This window comes from Pholcus phalangioides, unplaced genomic scaffold (assembly GCF_987345545.1).
Source record: "Pholcus phalangioides strain wild (caught in Gottingen) unplaced genomic scaffold, Ppha-v1.0 ptg000039l_1, whole genome shotgun sequence".
Classification (NCBI taxonomy): domain Eukaryota; kingdom Metazoa; phylum Arthropoda; class Arachnida; order Araneae; family Pholcidae; genus Pholcus; species Pholcus phalangioides.
The window spans coordinates 2,713,032-2,735,583 of record NW_028301625.1 but is presented as its reverse complement, the minus strand read 5'-3'; the positions used below and the strand labels follow the sequence as shown (position 1 = coordinate 2,735,583).

The following is a 22,552-nucleotide window of genomic DNA, read 5'->3' as shown; positions in this document are numbered from 1 at the left end:
AATAATTCATTTATAAAAATATGTTCTATCCAAAGGTTCATTTACTTTCATTGTCTATTAGTAGGAAAGTTTGCGAAGAAGCCCATTAACACTGAGAATTTAACATATGGAATGTAGCACGTGTAATAAATCTAAACCAAATATACAGTTGATTTCGTGTATAACATTCCCATTTGGAATGTTTTTCCACTTAGTATGGCTACTTATTTTTAAGGTCCCAACTCTAAATGGGAAATCTTAATGAGAATTACTTAAACTGTTTTCCTGCTTACAACATTTTCTTACGACAGTTTTTTGAAAAACGTTATAAGCAGGATCGACTGTAGATAAAAGTTAGAGGAATACATATTTATATATTTACTAATAACTCAATCTATAAATTCCCTTCTGACTGATTTTTCATTTCCTTAAAAAAAATCTTAGTTCTTTCAATAATATCTTCCGATTAAATTTAAAGCAAATGAGATTCTCTCAGTGAGCACTCTCAGACACTTACCTTCTGTGTGTGATTCCCCGTGTCATATAAATCCTTGCAAAGTGATTTTCTAGTAGAATGATTTTATTTTCCGTCCCTGTTGGTCCACCGCACTGATCTGTCGCCATTTAACTGCCACATATTTTCACACCTAAATATGGGAGCTATGTCAGCAGAGGCAGATTTAACGGTGAGCGCACGGGGCTCCTGATTTCTGAAGGGCCCAGAAAAACCAAAACTTCACACTATTTTCTAATTCAAGGGGTCCAATATTTTCTTTTGCGCCCGTGGCCTTGACAACTTTAATCCATCACTTTATGTCAGATTGTGTTGGTGAAAGTTAAGTGTGCTTATGTGTGCCCCCAGCATTTAGCGTGTTTTGTATTCCGTAGATGGTGTCATCTATCTAGGGCCACAACTATTAAGTTCGGAAAGTAATTTCGTTTTTCCAACAGAGGACTTAATTGTATTTTTTCACAGCCAACTTCACACTTAAGTCGCATAATCATTATATATTTTGACAGCTGATATAGCAAGGCTTGCTTGTGAAAAAGTTCAATTGATTCTACGCCATAGTTTTTGGTTGGTCCCCTTTGAAATATGGAAAGTGAAAAGCAGCATTTTCGGCATATTTTACTTATTATCTTTACTTTATTATCGAAAAGGTAAAAATGCTGTTCAGGCAAGAAAAAAATTATCTGATGTGTATGGAGAAGATGTATTGACAGAACATCAGTGCCAAAACTGGTTTGCAAAATTTCGATCCGCAATTTTGATGTTTAAGATGCACCACGTTTTGGAAGGCCAGTTGAAGCTGATGAAGACACAATAAAGGCATTAATTGACGCAAACCGGCGAATAACAACTCGTGAGATCACTGAGATTAAATTTATTGAATTCGACCGTTCATGATCATTTGAAACGCATAGGTTTAATCTCAAAGCTCGACATATTGGTTCATGTTCTTATGCATTGCCGTTTGTGATTTGCTTCTCAAACGTCAAGAAAATGATCCATTTTTGAAGCGCATCATCACTGGGGATGAGAAATGAGTTCTCTACAACAATGTTAAATGCAAGAGATCATAGAGTAAAAAAGATGAACCGGCTCAAAGCACTTCGAAAGCCGATATTCATCAAAAAAAGGTGATGCTATCTGTTTGGTGGGATTTCAAAGGAATAGGCTTTTTTTTTAGCTTCTACCGGACAACACAACGATCAATTCTGAAGTGTATTGTCATCAGCTGGACAAATTGAATGATTCACTTAAACAGAAAAGGCCAGAATTGATCAATAGAAAAGGTGTAGTGTTCCACCAAGATAATGCGAGACCACATACAAGTTTGGTAACTCGCCAAAAGCTTTTACAGCTTGGATGGGATGTACTGCCACACCCACCATATTCTCCAGATCTGGCACCTTCTGATTATTACTTGCTCCGGTCTCTACAAAATTTTTTAGACGGTAAAACCTTTACTTCAAATGAGGAGGTCAAAAATCACCTGGATCAGTTTTTTGTCAGCAAACAAAAATTTTATGAGCATGGAATCATGCTACTGCCAGGAAGATGGCAAAAGGTATTGGACCAGAATGGATAATATATAATTCAATAAAATATTTATTCACTATATGAAAATAGTCTTTCACATTTTCATAAAAAAAAATGAAATTACTTTCCGAGAACAACCTAATAGATACTTTCTCAAATGGGGCAAGCACACATTTTGGCACCCTGTGTAATGTAGAAAAAGCAGTTATAAGCCCCATTTACATGTGTAACAAAATATCCCGGGAAGCTCCTGGTAACAGGGATTTTCACTAAAACCCGTTTACACAGGGCCGCAACTAGATGCTTGGTCACCCGGGGCAAGTGTGCATTTTGGCGCCCTGTTGTAATGTTGAAGGAGGGGTTTGAGAATAAAATTTGCTTCTCCTCTAGTCCAGCGCCCAGGGCACAAGACCCACCTGCTCCCCCTAGTTGTGGCCCTGCATTTACATGCCATTTAGTTTATGCCGGTATTCCCCTACTTTTCGGAAGTCATCACTGGTAACGTGGATTGAACGGGTGGTTGGCTCAAGATGGCCGACGAAGGAGTTAACAGCAATTTTCACGGTACAAAACCGAAAACTCATATTTAATGAAAAATAACTAGATTAATGAAACATCAGAATTAGTGAAATTAATAATTAAATTTCAGATTTGATGAAAATAATTCCTCCATCAATCGATGAAATATCCTGATAAATGAATATTCGGAATTAAAGTCAAATTCTGAAATTTAATAAAAATTATTTCATAGGCTGATTAAAAAAACAAGTGGATTTTTTTCTCCAAAAATTAATGAAAATCCTGGATGGATAAAAATAATCAAAATTCAGAATTTTTAAACAATCACGCAATTAGTGAAAAAATTTGGTGTATTAATGAAAATTCCAAAATTAATGAATCCCATAATGAATTATGAAATTAAAAATAACTCCTTAATGAATGAAAATTTAGAGCTAATTAAAAGTCAAAACTATAGTGAAAGAACAATATTTAACAAAAATTCAGAAAGAAATAAAATAATTCAGGAATTAAAGAAATAATTGATAACACCGTGTTTATGTAAATAACACATTGATACGTATTAAACAATATTTCATAAGATAATGCGAACTCCATCAAAATTACTGTTTATATTTTTAAAAACCCCACCGAATACGAAGAATCGTGCATGTGCGATACATAGGCAGAGATAGACTTGGAAGTCTGGGGGGCAAGATGATGATGATGATGTCTATACATATATACATTAGACCAGTTGACTCCACCTTTGATGATGGGGGCCCCCACGCCCCCTGTATCTCCGCCCATGGGGTGCTCTTTATCTGATAATGCACATAAACGTTGCTCGATGGTTGTCAAGATCATCCATCATGCAACTTCCAGCGTCTGATTCTCCCTAGATCTTGTGACACATTTTGTGTCCCTTCCAAAACATTTTTATCGCTCCTTCATAAAACTTTCATTCTTCCTTCACCTGCTCATCACTGGGGGGGCAAGATGATGATGTCAATTCATATATACATTAGATCAGTTGACCCCACCTTTGACGCTGGGGGAGGGGGGGTCAATGCCCCCACGCACCCCCCGTATCTCCGCCCATGGCCCCCACATGGGGGAGGGCTGACAGGGCTCCAGCCCTGGGGCCCAGGAGTCTGGGGGGCCCGTGGAAAGGTCTTTCCGATTTTTTTTCTTTCAGATATGTTCCATAGCAAAATAGACAGAACTCTTTTATATCAGTCATATCAATTTATAGTCGTATGGACGGATATCTTGAACTACGTACCTTCTATTCTCATTGAAATTTTTTTCAACTATACACATGTACAAGTCAACGAAAAAAAAAAAAACCAAACGGAAACGAAGAAAAGAACATTGTACAAGCCCCCCCCCCCCCCACTCTTGGATGGCACAAGGTTTCTAGAATATATAGTCGTTCTCCTAGGAACGAAAAAAAGGCATTGTGATGGTCAAGGACACCAGCATTTTGTGTGTGTCCTCAGGGCGACAGCGCGACCCCTACTGTTTCAGTTTGTAGAAGGTCATAATCTCTGGATAGAAACGAAAATTGGCGTAAACACATGTCGTATTCCAGAGTGAAATTGCCTTTGGGTGCCGATAAAGCACATGAACCCCCCCCCCACCACCCTGGAACAGGGGCCCCGTAGGCTGCGCTCTTCAGCGGACCCCCTCTATAGTGAACTAATAGTGTGAAGAAAGAAAACAAAATGACAAGAATAGTCCAGGCCCCAGGCCTGAAGCTCCGCCAGCCCTACTCTCGTTATGATACTGAGAAAGCTTTGCTGCAAGCTTTTGTACAAAATACAGTGGATCCCGCATATAACGTTTTCCTCCTTAGTGCGACTTATTTTGTGACTCTTTCGTGCCAACTCTGATTGATAGTCATCGAGATTTCTCGTTTAAAGCGTTTTCCCGCAAAAAGTATTGTACGAAATCGCTGTAATGACGTGTGTACTGAATCACGTGATTTCGCTCACGGCCCCTCTAATAATCCCCTCCCACTCCGGGAGGGGGGCGCGGTAGCCCGGTCGATAAGATGCTCGCCTAAAGTACCAAAGGATGTTCAGAGGTGTCGCGAGTTCGATACCCAGTTCGTCCTTGTCAGAAAACTTTCCTGACACAGGGGTACAACAAAAAACGGCGATTTGACCGCAGCAAAAATTGCTACCGCAGGGAGTCCCCCATCGAGGGGTTAGCGCACCAACCTCTCGATGAGTATGAAAAACAAGCCTGCCGTTCGGAATCGGCAATAAATTGTAGGTCCCGGTCTAATTAGCCCTCGTGTGCAGAAAATGACCGTGGTGCGACAAAAATGATCAAATGATCAATGACCCACTCCGAACAAATCAAGGGGTTTTTTCCCTTGCTTCTGGAAAAAAAGGCTACATTTTTCGCATCGGCCTTTTTTTATTCGCTGTACTGTCTTGAGGACACATCTCCCCAAGGTTTCCAGAATATCTAGAATCATCTCCCATCAAAACTTCTATTCATATACGACATTTTGTTGGATCGGTTGAACAGAAAAATATTTACGGTTCGCGTCTGCAAAAATACAGTTCTTCGAAATCTTTTAGTAAAATAGTTGAACAAGTTTGTGTACATAAAGGATTAATTTTTTTCCCACGTGGATGAATCCTACGGTTCTAGCCCAAAAGAACGGTAAGCAAAGCTAAAAATGTAAATTTTTGTTAAATTTTTATTTTGAGCATTAAGAGTTAACTATAATAAATCTATGTCCGAAGAGTTTGGCCCTGCCTCGAGGCCAGTTGCATGTTTGTTTAATTGTGTTTCGTAAAGTTTAAAAACGCTTACTTTTAATAGGGCATATCTACAAATTACAGAGTAACCTCGTTCATACATCACTCAGTTATACGACTTTCATGTTTATATGACGTTTAACTTTAAAATGTATTGTTACCAATTGCTACCAAACAGCAATACAACAAATACATTTTAATGTTAAAATATTTCATTCATTTATTTAATGTAAAATCTCAATTATTCGACGTTTTCACTTCGACTCAAACTCGGAAAATTTTGAAAAAAGAAAAACGTAATTTATATCCACATCAAATGCGCACAAAATTTTTGTATGCAGTGAAAGCGCGTTGCTGCAACAGTTCTTGCATATTGCCACCGCAAAAGACATAAATTTTAGGGTAATTGCTGACGTATACGAAAATTGCCAACGAGATGGCTGATGACCATTTAGAGTGGACACTTAAGTGATTTGTTTATTGCCTCTTTCTGAGAATACGTAGATGTGGAGAGTCTCGAAGAAATGGATTTCAATTGTTTTGACGGCCATACGTCCTTTCAGAATTTTTTCTCTCCCTATGTTTTCAACGTTATCCTGAGAGGGTGAGAAAGTCTACTGTAAGCATTGGGTGGGGTACAGGTCTGCCGAAAATAGACAGATACGGTACACATGCACAGTAAGTTCTTTCGATCATTTCCTGTAGAATTTTCTTTCAATGTGGTGCTTCTTTTGCTGACAGGGCCGTCCTACGAACATCATGGGCCCCCGGGCCAATTGATTTTTCTGAGGCCCAACCTGGAGAATTCTCGAAAATTTCAATTAGTTCCTAGGCCGTGCTCGGGTGGGTCCATGCATTCAGACGGCACTGCTTGCTGACTGCGTCAAATCCACCGTTCGTAATGTCGCTCTCTCTAAAAAAACTGGAAATTTTGGAAGAATTTTAAATTGATAACGAAAGTTCATCTTGCAAACTAGTTGAATATCTTCGTTTCAACTTTTTGAAACGATTATAAAGCAGAGAAAAAAAACCAAAGAACAAGCTCCTGATTGAAAATCATCTACTGCCAAAAAGAAAAAGTCCAAGATGGGGAAATTTTTTGCAAGTCGAGAAGATTTTGTTGCAATTTTGTACCCAATGTGTGTTGTGCTAAATTTTATTTCTTTAAATGATTTGAAATGTGATTTAATTTCCTCTCAAGTATGAAATGATATTTTTTAAACAGAATTGGAATGCAATTAAACACATAACATTTTATATGTATGGGGGAAGGAGATAATTTTTTAAAAAGGCTCAGGTATTCACTTCGACTTACACATAAAACGTTTTATAAAACGTTTTGACTCGGCCTATTGAACGTCGTATAAACGACTGTAACAGAATTGTCAAGTTGCTCAGTTGAATAGATGAAGTGAACATAAATATTTGTATTATTTCAGTTCAATTTTTCAGGCCGGTGCTACCGTATCATTTGGCCTTAGGCTGTGAAAATAAGTTAATAGTTATTTAAAATGAAATAGTTTATAGTATCTGAATTTGTTTCCCGGCAGGTCCGGAATCGAAAGCATTAATTTATCTTCATAGTCGAAATACTTCATTGCTGATGATAGACGGAAAGTAACGTAGCAGCTGGCTTTGTCAAGGCTACGTGCAGTAAGTAACATCTTGGAGATCCGGCTCTCAACCGAGAGGCCACTGTTGGAATAGATCCGGCCCTCAACCGAGAGGCCCCTTGGAGCTGATCGAAGTGGCCCCCTGGAGCTGATCGAAGTGGCCCCCTGGAGCTGATCGAAGTGGCCCCCTGGAGCTGATCGAGGGGGTCCGGCTCTCAACCGAGAGACCTCCACTGATACTTACGGGGATACGCTACGCCGAAGTGACCATCAACATCGGATGTCCGATCGGCATAGAAGACTGACTATTGATGACCATAAACCGGTGAGACCGTATCTTTCTGTCAATGTGAAATAGAGGGCTCTATGTTGAATTAATCTACTGTTAAAATTGTCTAACTTATACATTCGAACCTAATAAATAATATTTTCATGCGAAAGTTTATTTGTAATAATTTTCCACTTGTCGTTTGCCACTACAATTACTGGATATTTCGAACCGGGCAAGCAACTCTCTTATAAGGGACGTTGCAGTGCTGCCCTGCGTCGTGTCGCGAAAGCTGCTCAATTTGCGCTTAGCTAAGCGAAAATCGAGTTGCGTTCGCGAGTGGGCGGGACCCGAGTACGATGACGTCAACACGCCTCACGCGTAGCGAGGGGATGCGCATATTGGAACGCGTTCCCAGTGCACGAGCGTTTTGGAAAGGAAACAATTTCGGAGGACTGGAACCTTGTCATTTGGGAGGCTCCCGGAGCCTGGATTATTGGTAATTAAAGTTGACATTAATGAAGACAACATTAATTAAAAATAAAATACGGGAATGCGCTGAAAAATATACATTAAAATACCGTATATAAAAACGTGAACACAAAGAAATAATAAAAAATTCGGATTGATGACAATTCAAAATTAGAGAATAATTAAAAAACTATTGAAAATTCAGATGTTTCTGATGAATTTTTCCTTAAAAAAACTAAAGGTACATAAATTAATGACAACCTTACATTAATTAATCGAAACTGAAAATGGATAAAAATTAAGGTAAATTTAGGAGGGATAAAAATTTTAATGAAAATTAAAGGTTTATGAAAATTAATGAAAATATATAAAATTCAAAATTTAGAATGAATCATACAATAAACTCAACGATTATTGTATGATTATTAACAGAATTAACAGAAATTGGATTAATGAATATTCCGAAATTAATGGAATTTTTCCGAAATTAATCCCATAAAGAATGAAAATTTGGAACTTCTGAAAAGTTAAAACAAATGAAACGATTGATCACAATTTAAAATTAATGAATAATTCCAAAACTGCTGGGAATTCATATTTAATGGAAAAATAGATTAGTGAAACACCAGAATTAGTGAAATTAATAATTAAATTTCAAATTTAATAAAAATTATTCCTCTATCGATCGATAAAATATAATTAATGAATATTCGGAATTAAAGCCGAATTCAGAAATTTAATGGAAAATATTTCGTAGGCTATTAAAAAAACGAGTAGATTTCTCTAAAAATTAATAAAAATTCAGAATTAATGACATTTTTCTAAATTTGGAATAAAAAAAATTAGTGAAAATCCCGAAATTAATGAATCCCATAATGAATTCCGAAATTATGAATCCTATAATGAATTCTGAAATTAATGAATCCCAAAATGAATTCCGAAAAATAACTCCTTAATGAATTAAAATTTAGAACTAATGAAAAGTCAAAACCTTGGAAAGAACAATAATATTTAATAAAAACTCAGAAAGAAAGAAAATAATTCAGGAATTAATTATTTCTTTAATTAATTGATTAATTCTTTAATTAATTTAAGAAATAATTGATTATACATGTAAATAACGTTGATATTAAACAACATTTTTCATAAGAGAATACGAACTCTATCAAAATGACGGTTTAATTTTTAAAAAACCCCTACCGAATACGAAGAATCGTGCGCGCGGGGCACGAAAATCTGCGGCTCAACAGCAGCGCCAACCAGTGCACGCGTACACGCGCTTAGCGTAGTGTCACCTCGTGTCTCAATTTGCGCTGTCTTTCTGATTTCCGTTGGCCGCAAAACAGAGTGCTGCCCTGCTTCGTGTCACGAACGATGCACGCGGCTCAATTTGCGCTTTGCCTAATACAGCGGTTCCCAACCGGGAGTACGCGAGAGGTCGTTAAGGGGTACGCGAAAAGAAAATGGTAATGGCGGCCATCCATCTAAAAAAACAAAATAATTAAAAACATTAAAAAGAATTTTTTTAAAAATAGGTAGAGGTTTTTACTGATATTGTCAGTTGTAATATATTGGTCTTCCCTATCAATAAAATCTTCTATAAAAGAGGGGTTGTGTCCGCTGGAAGAGTCGGCCTCCCGCCCCCAACCCTCACGATCGGGATTCGTGAACTCCTTCCTTTCGGCTCACTTTACTTCTGCGTTTTAGATTTGATTCTTGACACATGCGGGGCTGTGCATAAAAGCGAAAAATTAATTCGTGTTGTGTTTAACTTTTGTTGTGGGCGTTTGTATTGAGACGTGTGCGTATTATTCCCACAATTTTCTGCGTCAACTTTTCTACCAAGCACCTACTACTCACGCGATTTGCGCTATGGATCAGTGGCTAAAAACTAGATCTGTGCGGAAGCGGACTGAAACACCGAAATGAAATACCGTGCACCTGTAAACCTGAAAACATATTTTGAATCTTCCAAAAGTGATTCTGCCAAAGCTACCGAAACCTCCTACTATATTAGCTATCGCATTGCGAGACGAGGAAAAAAAATCACACTATTGGTGAAAAGATGCTGTCAGATGCATGTTTGAAGAGGGAAGTACTCTTATATAATGAGTTAGATATCTCTGTCAAATAATGCAATGTCTCGAAGAATACAGGACAAGTCAGGCGATGTTGAGAGCACAGTCATAAGTCATGTCAAAGGTGAATTTTTTTTCTATCCAAGTCGACGAAAGTACCGACGTTTTGAGCAATATTCTGTGCTACTTTTAATTGCTAAGTACTTGAAAGATAACTCGAAGTTTTTTATTTGTCACCCATTGAAGGGGTCGTACGACTGTTTAAGACTTATTTGAAGCAATTGATCATTATCTCGTTGAAAAAGAATTCAATGGTCAAAATGCATTGGGCTCACAAGAGATGGAAGAAAATCCACGGAAGGTTGCTACTGGGGCCGTCGTGCACGCGTGGCAGAAGTCTCTCCCAAAATGAAATGGACTCACTACTATATTCACAGACAGATCCCTGCATCGAAACCGTTGCCTCCAAATTTGCGAAACGTTCTTGATGAAGCGATCAAGGTTTTCAACTTTGTCAAGGTGAATCCTATCAACTAGAGGTTGTTTAAATTGTTGTGGGCAGTGCCGTCTTAACGCATGGGCCCACCCGGGCACGGTCCGGGGGGCCTCAAGAGAAGAGGGGGCTTAACAAAAATGAGATCCGGTTGAAATTTTCTAGAATGTACCTGGTAGAGCCTCAGAAAAACCACTTGGCCTGGGGGCCCATGATACTCTTAAGACGGCTCTGGTTGTGGGAAGATATGGACATCCTTCACAACGCTTTGCTCTTGTACACCGAAGTTAGGTGGCTGTCCCGGGGTTAAGTCCTGACGTTGCTGTTCGAACTTCGGAACGAGGTAGCCCTTTTTTTTTAGGAAGTGTTTGAAACACTTCACGATTTCTTGTCACAAGCCGAGCTAAATTTAACAGTCGGTCACTTGGAAGGATTAAAATCCTCGTTTGAAAAATATTTTTCAGAGCCGGAAATGGGTGATCGATGGATATCTAATCCTTTCAAAGAAGACTATTTTCAACCGGCTTGATTGTCGATTCCAGAAAAAGATAAATCGCTGGAGCTCTCATCAGATACCCCTCTGAACATCCTCTTCAATGACGGGATGGTGAACCTAGTCAGTTTTTGGGCTTGCCGCGGTGACGAATACGTTGAACTTTCTAGAAAAGCCATAATATTTTTGTTGCCGTTTGTTAGCACTGAGCTTGTTGAACGGGCGTTTTCTTCTCGTATACTTACATAAAAAATAAATATAGATGCAAATTGAACGCACTCCAGATTTCAGTTTGTATTTATCCTCTTTTGAGCCTAATTTTTTAAAAAACTTTGTAATTCAATACAGTCCCAAACATCACATTAATTTTTTTCCCAAAATTTGTGTTAATTTGTTTGCTTACTTGGAAAATAAAAAAAGCTAAATAATGAAAAAAAATAGACCATTTAATTTAATACGTGTACCTTTTTTTTAAGTTTTCCGAAAACTGTAATGGGTGAAACAGATTGGGGGGGGGGGGGAGTCCGGAGGATTCGGGGTTGGGGGTACGCGGAAAGGAACCGAGCCAGCTGCTCGATGGTAGAACCCCTATAGAACCGTCTTAGCGAGGGGCTACAACAGTGGTGCTCAACCGTGTGAACTTCCGGGGGCTCCGCGGCCGGTCGAGAAAAATAAACCCAGTAAATTTGAAAAAAATTATAAATATTTTTCAAATAATAAAAATAAGTCAACTTTGATTAATAAATAGAAAATAGGCCTACGGGGCTCCGTCATAGAAATTATATACCAGAAAGGGCTCCATGGGTCAAAAAAGGTTGAAAACCGCTGCACTAGAATGCATATTTCGCAAATGCAACCGCTATTCCGCGATTACACGATTTTTTTCGTAATTTTTTCCACACAGCCAATCACGTTGCTTCAGCCTCTACGATATCTTCATTTTCGTACCTGATCGCGGAACAGTGGTGCAAACAAGGTAGACATTTCCACTGATTTTCCGCGAAGCATTTCAAATGTGCAATCGCGCCATTTTCAATAATAACGATTTTAATTTTTAAACCAAAAAATTTATGCATTCAAAGCAAACTTAAATATTCAAACAGTTAAAGGAGGATAACGACTTCAAATTTCTGAAAATGTGATAGAAAATCCTGTAAATTTTAGTAAAAAATTTCTCAAATTTATCAACGCATTTTTCGATAGTAAATCGACTAAAAATAAACCGATAAATTATAGTATGAAAAAATATATTCGTGCATGTTAAAAATCGCAAACAACTATGAAATATTTAAACATCTATTTAAATATCAGAACTTCAGAAGAGTAAAGATATACTAAAAGGAATTACATTTTTTTAAAGCATTATTATTGGTCTTGATAAAATTTTTTCTACATATTTTTTGTTATAATATTTCATTGATTTATATACCAAAATTTTAAGATTCGGCAAAATATAAATACATTATAAATTCGGTACAAACTGAAATATTCAAACAGCTAAAGGGGCGGATCACGAAAACCTTTTCAAATTTTAGTAAAATATTTCTCCAATATGCAATTTTCGATAGCAAATCGACTAAAAATAAACAGAAAAATTATTGTATAAAAAAATATATACATGTATATTATTCACGTTAATTAGTCGTAAACAGCTATAAAATATTTAAAAATCGGAACTTAAGAAAAGAAAAGACACTAAAAGACAACTACGTTTTTTATAACATTAATGGTCGTAATTTCTTCTGCATGCTTTTGTTATAATATTTAACTGTTACAGTACTTGTATTTTAAGAGTCCGAAAGATATATTGTAAGTTGTATTGCATCAGCAAAAAGAATTAAAATGTTTAAACCATTTTCTGACGAGGAGTTCAAAAAAGTTGACTTTCACGAACTGAATTCGAACCCTGGTCTTCAGATTCGCAATCCAATACACTATCACCTACCATGACCGTCTTACGAGCACCATGGGCCCCCGGGCCAAGTGGTTTTTCTGAGGCCCTACCAGATAAATTATAGAAAATTTCAACCAAATCTTCTTTTTACAAGGTTCCTTTTCTCTTGAGGCCCGGGTAGGCCCATGCGTTAAGACGGCACTGTCACCTACACTAACTCGGCTGACGGAAAGGGTCTTAAAACTGTTTATCACCAAAAGCATATACTGTTAGTGAAATTTTTTTTTTTTTGAAATTTATTATCACTTCATCACTCGCTACCATTAACCACGGAATTTTAATCCTTTCCTTACGCGAATTAAAATAATGTTTGTTTGGCATATAACAGCGTGTTAATCTTTCAGAATAACATTCCAGTAATTACATAACGAAGCCACCTTGTGGCCGAAAGCACAACAGATCGTACGATATTAAGGTAGTGGGAATTATCATAAACCAAGAAGAGACGTGATTGGTTGAAATCGTGTAATCGCCGAATAGCGGTGCATTTAGCGGCGAAATTAGCACACTAACTTATAGATAGGTCAAGTCCTTATCAAGTCGCCTTAGCGAGGGGATGCGCATATTGGAAGGCATTCCCAGTGCACGAGCGTTTTCGGAAGAAAACGATTTCGAAGGTCCGGAACCTTGGCATTTGGGAGGCTCCCGAAGCCAGGATATTATACATTGGTCATTAAAGTTGACATTAATGAAGACATAACATTAATTAAAATATAAACTACGGGAATACTGAAAAATATATATCAAAATACCGTATGTATATAAAAACGTGAACACTAAAAAAATAATAAAATAGCAGGATTGATGACAATTCAAAATTAGTGAATAATTAAAAATCTATTGGGAAATTCAGATGTTTCTGTTCCTTAAAAAAACTATGAAAACTATTTACATAAATTAATCAAAATTGAAAATGGATAAAAATTAACGCAAATTTAGGATGGATAAAAATTAATTCGGGGTTAATGAAAATATTAATATTAATTAATGAAAATGTTATTAAATGAGTGAAAATGAATTTAAGAAAATTCAAAATTTAGAATGAATCACACAATTAATAAAATTAAATAAAGATTATCATATAATTAACAGAAATTAAAATGAATGAAAATTCCGAAACTAATGGTATTTAATTAATGGAATTTTTCAGAAATTAATTTCCGACATTAATCCCATAATGAATGAAAATTTAGAGCTAATGAAAAGTCAAAACCTTGGAAAACACAATATTTAATAAAAATTCAGAAAGAAATAAAATAATTAAGGAATTAAAGAAATAATTGATAATACCATGTTTATGTAAATAACGTTGATATTAAACATTTTTCATAAGAGAATGCGAACTCTATCAAAATAACGGTTTATTTTTTAAAAACTCCTACCGAATACGAAAGAATCGCGCACGCTGGACATGAAAATCTGCGGCTCAATAGCAGCGCGATTAGCGTAGTGTCACCCCGTGTCTCAATTTGTGCTAAATTGGTTTGCCGTCTCAATTTAACCTGCCCTCTCAGGGCCGTTGTGTGTGTGTTTTTGTTTGTGTGTGTGTACAGAATTTAAAAATTTCGGAGTTTCTCCTCCCTTCCGATCACATACCGGAAACTACGGTACTTTCGCGGCTATCTGACGGCATTTATAATAAGTACGCTGATCATATTTCCTCGCGGAAAATCGGGATTCCATATACGGGATATCGTCAATTGACGCCAAAACTAAACAAAGTTGCCAAATATTGGTGAAATTACGGAAAAATGACAATGGCTGGAAATGAAGCATTACTGCAAATTATAGTGAATTAAAATGAATTTCACGAAAAAAAAATTCACAAAGACAAATGTGGGAGATTAATGCTCTTACTTATAGTTGTAATTATAACATAATTTATGAGTTGAAAAATAATTTCTCAATTTTTGATTTCAATAAAGAATAAAAAATTCACGTAAGCTTCATGTAGAAAACGGGAAAAACCGGAACACTTGCCAAAAAGTCAGGACGGCCAGAAAAATAAAAATATCGAAACTATCTCGGAAAATACGGGACGTATGGTCACCCTCAAAAAAGGAAGCAACTAATTAATATCTTCAATGTGTGAGCGTGTATATCAGTACAGTAGTATAAAAAGTTGTAAAACCACTTTTTCAAAGCCGCGCGATCGTGACAGACTGTGAAAAGAAGGAAAAAAAAATTGGGGGTTTTTTCTCTCTACTTGGAGTCTCCTTTTTCCCTCTTTTTCTAGGAACTATATAATATAAATTTTTATAATAAAATAAAATTTTTATGCATAGTTTTCGAAATTTCGGGTATTTGACGCGCTCAATGGCATCTCTGATCTGATAACATCAATATTTTGCTCTAAAAATTTACTGAACGCTAAAGTAAGTTATTGGTATTACTGCTTTCTGTATAAGACATGAAAGTGCAATGCGGTAAACTTCTTTATGGGGGAGGGGCAATGCATCTTAGTGAATTTTTATAATAAATTAATCAATTATATATTCAATTTTTTGCGGCAAATAAATAGATAAAAGTGCATTTTCTGATGGTATTAACAATGCGGCGCATTAGTGTGACGCGGGGCGGCTCGAACTTCCTGCCGCCAGGGTGCAAAGCCTCATATGCCGCGACCATGGCAGGTGGCTGGCAGGGCTTTTGTGAAAGGGGACCAAGAGATACGTTTGAGAAGAAAGCCACATACCAAAGCTGCATTAAGAGTACAGCTGCACTAACTTACAAGCGGCTTTGCCACATACCGTTGTGTACCGTGCAAAATGTGCGTGAATATACGTCCCGCTTTTGAAGTAGATTTTTCTGGTAGTTTTTTTTGGTTCCAGAATTATTTTACCATTCTTAATAGTACCAGATAACTTAATCCTTGAACCAGCAATTATCTTTATGAGCCATCATTACCTATCCTATAAGGATGAGATGTATAACAAGGTTTTATTTTTTTATTAAGGAAATTTTTTCAAAGGTGTTTCTTGCATTCCAGGGAAAGGACAAGTTTGAAGCCTAATTTTTCCTTTGTTTTCATTTGACTATTCTGGATGAGAGGAGCCAAAATGCACACTTGCGCCTTGTGATAGAGTACAGGGGCGGTGCTTGGCCTTGTCACTCATTGCGGCAGCTCAGGGCGCCGCGCAAAGAGGGGTGATAAATCCGAGGTGAATGGGTAAAAAAAAAAAGATATTGGCTGAAAAAAAATCAAAGAAAATGTTTTCTGTCTGCTCTGGAAGGGGCAGAAATTTTTTTTTTCATACTATAAATTAACTGTAGAAGGGGCCACATGGAAAATATCGGCTTGTGTCCAGCGAAAGATTCCAGCCTAGGGGCCCTCATGCTGGACGTAGGGGCTATGATGGGACAGACAGGAGTAGCAAAAAATAAGTCCTGCACGGGTACAGATTTTGTCTTGAGTCGCCCCGATAGCTTACATTCTAGTTTCTGGTATTACGGTCAAAGGCCCTGTCTATTTTCTCAATGTTTCCATTGTCGAAGTATGTCTCAAAAACATGATGTCGTGAATTTTTACTTTGTTAAATTTTAGGGTCTTAACTAAAGTCTACGTGCCGCCCCTTACAACCTGCCACCCGGGTGCGCTGCACTCACTCCTTGCACCCTCGCTTTGGCCACCCCTGGTGTGACGTCACGACTGACAGCATTGATTCCAAACAAACATGAGCTGGGCAAAATTATAAAGGAAAACACCATAGGACGTGAGTCACTGTTTAAATTATTTTTCCAAAAAAAACACGATCAAATAAGACTTGTGAGATCTTGAAATGGAAACTTCAAACTCTTGTGAACATGCAATGTTAAAAATATATGAATAATTTTCCTCTTTTTGACTACGAAAGCTTTTTATTTCTCGCATGCTATCTGTTTAGTCGTATTTATCCTAGTAGCCATGCATTTGATTCCTGCATTAAATCCATGAATCACTTGAATCCACCTTCAATCGAACAAATTTGTTTTTGGGTAATTTTTTCCCCTCTATGAAAAATGTCCCATCTCTCGTGTGCCGACTATAACACCACGTTCAAACTCACTTAAATCTCGATAACCTGCCATTGTAGCAGCAGTAACTGATCTAACAACTATGCCAGACACTTGTTGTGTTATATAGGCGTTGCCGACCGCAGCGCCGTACTCTGATTGGTTCCATATCTCTTTATTTGCATACACATGCCTGTACCAGTTTTTTTGGCTCTTCAGTTTATATATTATATATGATAATATATAATAATATAATAAATTATGTGGTCTTTTTGGCGCAGTTTGACCAAATTGGTCCTTGCACCAATAAATTCAAAATCCAATCCAAGTATTAATGGAAAAATAGTCATAGAATTACTGAAAGCAATAATTGCAAAACTACTGATAGAAATCAGAATTATTGAGAATAATTTTGGAATTGTCAAGAGTAATTTTAGAATTGCTAAAAGTAATAAATTATGAAAAAATTAAGAGTTTTTGAAAGAAATAAGTTCATAATTGATGAAAATTTAAAGTTAATTGAAAAATTAATTCCAGAATTATCGGGACAAAATTCAAATTTAATGAAATAAATATATTCAGAGCAATTAGGCCAAATGCACATGAACAGATAGCATGCGGGAAATAAAAAGCTTTCATAGCTAATTAGAGACAAACTATCATTATATTTTTAACACTGTTCACAAGAGTTTGAAGTTTCCATTTCAAGAGCTCACAAGTCTTATTTGATCATATTTTTTTAGAAAAATAATTTAAAAAGAGACTCACCTACGTCCTATGGAGTTTTCCTTTATAATATCACCCAGTTCACATTTGTTTGGAATCAGCGCTGCCGATCGTGACGTCACCAATAATGTGCCCTATGTCAATGTAGAAAATATGACAGCGTAAATTTGATCACATGTAAGGATAATTTTGCCTTTTGATATAACGATAATTCTTCTAAAATTATATTTTTTGTGGCTCCGCAGAATATTGTTATATTGAAGTTTCACCACAATAAAATCAAAATAGATAATGGAACAGAAATATGACTTGAAAATAATTAAATGGGAAAATTTTAATTACTCACTCTATGCATTCAGAATGGTCTTGTCTGGCTGCAATATGCCTGAAATCGTATTACATCTTAGAATTTTTATTTTCAAAAGCACTAAAATGCATGGTCTCATTTGTACACACAAAGTATAAATAATTTAAGTAATATATTACAGCCTTAATTTCTAATAAAGTTAACTTTCACCTCTTGCCAGCTAATTCAAAAATACAGCCTATAACTGATAACTTTTTTCTGGCATTAAAACTTAAGAGATTCTAATGAATGTTTATGAACATTTTGACTTCGGGGGATTATAATATATAATGTTTATATATTATAAAATTCTCAAAGAAAACTAAAAGTAAGTAAAATGTAAATAATCAAGTTTTTATTAAATTTTTTATAAAACATTTTTTAGTTCTTGAATGCAAATTGCGCATGGCTTATGTGAAGCTGTAGTGTGCAGCGATTATACAAAACTTTTTTCTTCTGTCACTTTTACACAATAGAATTAAATTTATTTTAATCTACAATAAAACCATCATATCCAAATGTAATTGATTCCAGTTCCTTCTGAGATACCTGACACCATGGAAGGAAAATGAATCCAATTTGCTCTAATGTTTCTTTCATCAGTCCCCTGACTCAAAAGGTTGCGAGCTACTGCAAATGCAGTGTGTGGCCACACTACAATAAACTGGGCTGCATATGGCTACAGGAGTGGTAACCTTTGATGCCAATGAGCTTATGGTCAGTGGTGTAGATGTGGCAAGGTTAAGGGGGGACATCTTATATACTAACCTTTTACCGGCTGAATTAAAATTTGGATTATTTTTTATAATTTCTCCTTTTTATCCCCTTCTGATCCTTAAGTTTAGATATATCAACTAAAAAATATATGAAAAACATTTTTTTCAATGTTTTGTGAACTTGCCCATTCATGGCAACATTAAAATTAAAAACAAAAAACTCCGTCTATATTATTCTTTCTTAAAAATAGGCGGTTTAAAAAAATTAAATTTATGACATAAGTGCTGAAATGAGTGAAATTTTTGTTTTTTAAATTAAGTTTGGAATCTTACACCTACCTTCAGGAAAGAAAATCAAGTACTTTCATGAATGAGAAATATTTTGTTTTCATTAATAAAACCAGTTACCAATTAGGAACATTGAAAGGCTAAGGATGAAACAGAAAGTATGAAATTTAAAACAAGAACTTGAGCACTCTTCTAAGCTATTGGGAGAGATGATTCTAAACATTCATTTCTCAAGAACACAAAGTTAATTGACTGTGGGGACCTGTGTAGAACCCACAAACTAAACTGCAAAGATCTCCACAAACAGTACATGCAGCTTATATAAAGCTGTGATATGTGAAAAGCTGCACTCTTCTTATGGAAACTTTTCCTCCGGTCATTTTTTTTTTGGTATGACTTATTTAGCAGAAATTACAATACTCATGCATATAGTTCTCAAAACTGATAATGAAACAAAGATCACATACAGAGGAGTATCGCCATGCTCATTGCTTTCATTGACATCACATCCAGCATCAAGACACAAGGCACATACTTGAACATTTCCTGAAAATGCTGCCCAATGTAGTGCTGTATTTCCTTCCTAAGAACAAATGCAAGAAAATTTAAGAAGTCATATTAAACATGCAAATTATGTGCAAAATTACTTAGAGATTCACCAGCTTACGTTGTCTCTGATTTCTGGATTTCCACCTCTGCCAAGAAGGTACCTTACCACTTCAGCATGGCCATGCTCAGCTGCCCAGACCATAGGTGTCCAACCTCCATCATCCTTAGATTTAAAGGGAAAGTATGTGAAAGAGAATTAAGTTATTCAGGACATTTTGACTGATGTATTACAAGCAGGAAATTGGAGAAATCATCATTTATAGCAATGACAAATAAATTTCAGATTTAGATGACTTACAATATTTTACATATTTAATTATAATCAACGCCATAGTGGGGGGACTTGAGGGTCTGGTGTTTGCCCCCAAAATGTGAGAAAATAACCGAAAAAAAGGGGGAAAGATGGCCAAATCGATTGTTCTATCACTTTGGTCCTCCCGAAAGAAACTTCTGGCTACGGGCCTGATTATAAATGTGCATTGATACCCATCAGTGGCGTTGAAGCCAAGGGTGCTATGGGCGCTTGAACACCTGTGCTAATTTGTGGCACTATTACTTCACCAAACACCAACTCCAGCCATATCATTATATTGCAATTTACTGTCATTGGAAATGAACATTGGGTTGGAAATGAAAGCGCCATCTATCCGTAGACACATAAAGCTTGTTAGGGAAAATATCTTGTTATCTATATTCTTCCCCTGATTTGAACCTGGGACTTGATGGCTATCTTCACAGTGGTAGATGAGCATCTTACCACCATTCCACTCGGACAATCGAAATTCATCTGCCTCTACCGGAAAGATTTGTGGTACTGGTCCAAGCCACCCCATGATTGATTCAGAAATCAAAGTTTCCTGGCACCCACAGGTCTTAAACATTTCTCATGCCCTGATAAGCCTAGCCATGTATATGTTGTACCATGCATTGATACCAACTTCATAAATGAAATTTTTGAAAGTCGTGTCTAAAAATTGACATAAAAATGGTCATATCATCCATTTCTAATAAGTCATCTTAATGCCACTTCATGATGAGTTTTTACCTCTTTGAGTACAGGGACGAAATATTTAGTCTCGAAGCAAATGAAAGAAATACATTCGAGCTCTCCCTATCTTTTCCTCGTACCCCAAACTTCATTGGTAACCCAAAAGCGAACCGGTTAAATTTATTTATTTATGCAATATTGTTGGCCTAGAGACCTACACAAGATGTGGTTGATTTACACACATATATTTTGTAACATTGGACAATAAATCAATAATTGTAGGGGAATCAACAATAGCAGAGAGGAGTTTGTTCCAATCACCATAGATGATTGGTTCAGTGGTTTTCAACCTTTTAAAAAGTGCTCATGGAGCACTTTTTAATAAAAAATTTCTATGGCGGAGCCCCGTGGGCATATTTTTTATTTATTTGTCAAAGATACTGATTTATTTTTATGATTTAAAAATATTTATAATGTTTTGAAATTTGCTGTTTTTTTTTTATATTTTTCTCGTGGCCACAGAGCACCAGTTGAGAACCGCTGATCTATGGTATTAGGAAAGAGGCTATATTTAAAACAGTCGGTAGAGGCAAAAATATGTGTTAGTTTTTTGGACTGACCAAGTCTATTGAAGACATAGGAAGGCTTAGTCGGAATATTGGACATATTGTGCTTAAATTACCATGAATAATCGTTTAAAGCATGGCTAATCGAGAGATAAGTTGATGCATAGCGAGTGTGTGGAGATTAAGTTTGTATTTAAGATCGGAAACGGAACTAAAAGAGGACCAGCAGTCGTGACTAAAGCGTGTTGATTTATTTTGGATAGATTCACATTTGTTAATGTTACTCTCAATATGGGGTCCCAGACCTCAACTGCATATGAGTGTATGGGAGAAATATAAGTTTGGTATCAGAGAAGTCAGACATCTTGAGTAGAGTGTTTTAGGTTGTGTGGGTGAAGAAAGAAAAGTTTATTAAGACATTTCTGGTAAATATAATCGACATAATTATTCCAACATAAATCAGCCGAGATAATGACACCCAGGTATTTAATTTGGGTTTAAACCCCACCGTCGCCACAGTGGTATTCGGCTGCAATTGGTTTCCTGTGATTCTCAACTTCGAGGCGCAAATGAGGGCTGATCTCCCCATGAAAAAGTCTTACCACAGAGATCAACAGGTCTACAACGATACAGTTATTCAATCATTACACTTTCACTCATAGTTAAAAAAACTGATGGCAGATAGCGGCACCACACACAATAAACATTATGCAGAAACAAACTTCATGTCAAGTTCATAACACGTACATTCCAGCATGTACCAATTCATTAGAGGTTCAACAGAGGAATATGGATAAGGTACATGTGTGGTTTAGTAGTATAGATATTTAATTTGAGAAACTTGGGATATAGTTACGTTATTGATAGAGTATTATGAACATTCTAGAGGAAGTAATTTATGAGAAACTCTCATGAAAGCTGTTTTATAAATGTTGATAGGCATGTGCTAAAGTGAGCATCAGTATGAGATGGAAACTAGATTATGTTGGAGAATTTCTTGATCGGACTCGTGATTAATGATACGATAAATTACATGCAGTCATCAGCAAAAAATCTAGTTGCGCAGTTGAGGGTGTCAGAGAGAGATCGTTTATATAGATTAGAAACAATAAAGGTGAGAGGATTGCTCCTTGAGGCGTACTTGAATTTATGGTGGCAAATGGGGAGTCATGATGGACTAATTGTTTATGATTTTTAGGAAAGCTTCAAACCATTTGAGCAATTGTACATTCAGACCAAGATTTGAAAGTTTAAGGAGAAATCTATCATGAGGAACTTTATAGTAGGCTTTAGAGAAATCCAAGAAAATGAGAGATATCAGTTTGTAAATTTTATCCATGGCTTTGGAAAGGTCATGAATGAAAAGGGGCAGTTGGGATATTGTAGATAGGGATTGTCTGAAGCCGTGTTGGTTGAGAAAGAAAAAAATAAATTAATAGAGCAAAAAATAAATTAATAATGGGTGCAGATTTCTTTTGCTACAATTTGTTCAAAAATCTTAACAGGATGAAGTAGTAGATATTGGTCTAAAGTTAAGGGAGTCTGAGAGTGGACTAGATTTGTGGATGGGAATAATTTTATTTATTTTCCGATATTGGTGGGGAGGATGGCGTTATTTAGTGAGACATTAAATATGATTAAAAGATAGTCAG

General features: G+C 36.3%; 1 protein-coding gene across 4 annotated transcripts in view; it reads right to left on the bottom strand.

The window, feature by feature from the left end:
• Positions 1–22,552, bottom strand: part of LOC149065461 (histone-lysine N-methyltransferase EHMT2-like) — a 178,833-nt gene that overhangs the window by 51,544 nt on the left and 104,737 nt on the right. For all 4 annotated transcript variants that reach the window (XM_089254034.1, XM_089254036.1, XM_089254035.1 and 1 more), the window contains 3 exons: positions 19,405–19,509; positions 19,205–19,320; positions 17,734–17,772 (listed from right to left, as the gene is read on the bottom strand). In XM_089254034.1, coding sequence (XP_089110160.1) covers positions 17,734–17,772; positions 19,205–19,320; positions 19,405–19,509 — 260 coding nt within the window. The remainder of the gene's footprint in view (positions 1–17,733; positions 17,773–19,204; positions 19,321–19,404; positions 19,510–22,552) is intronic.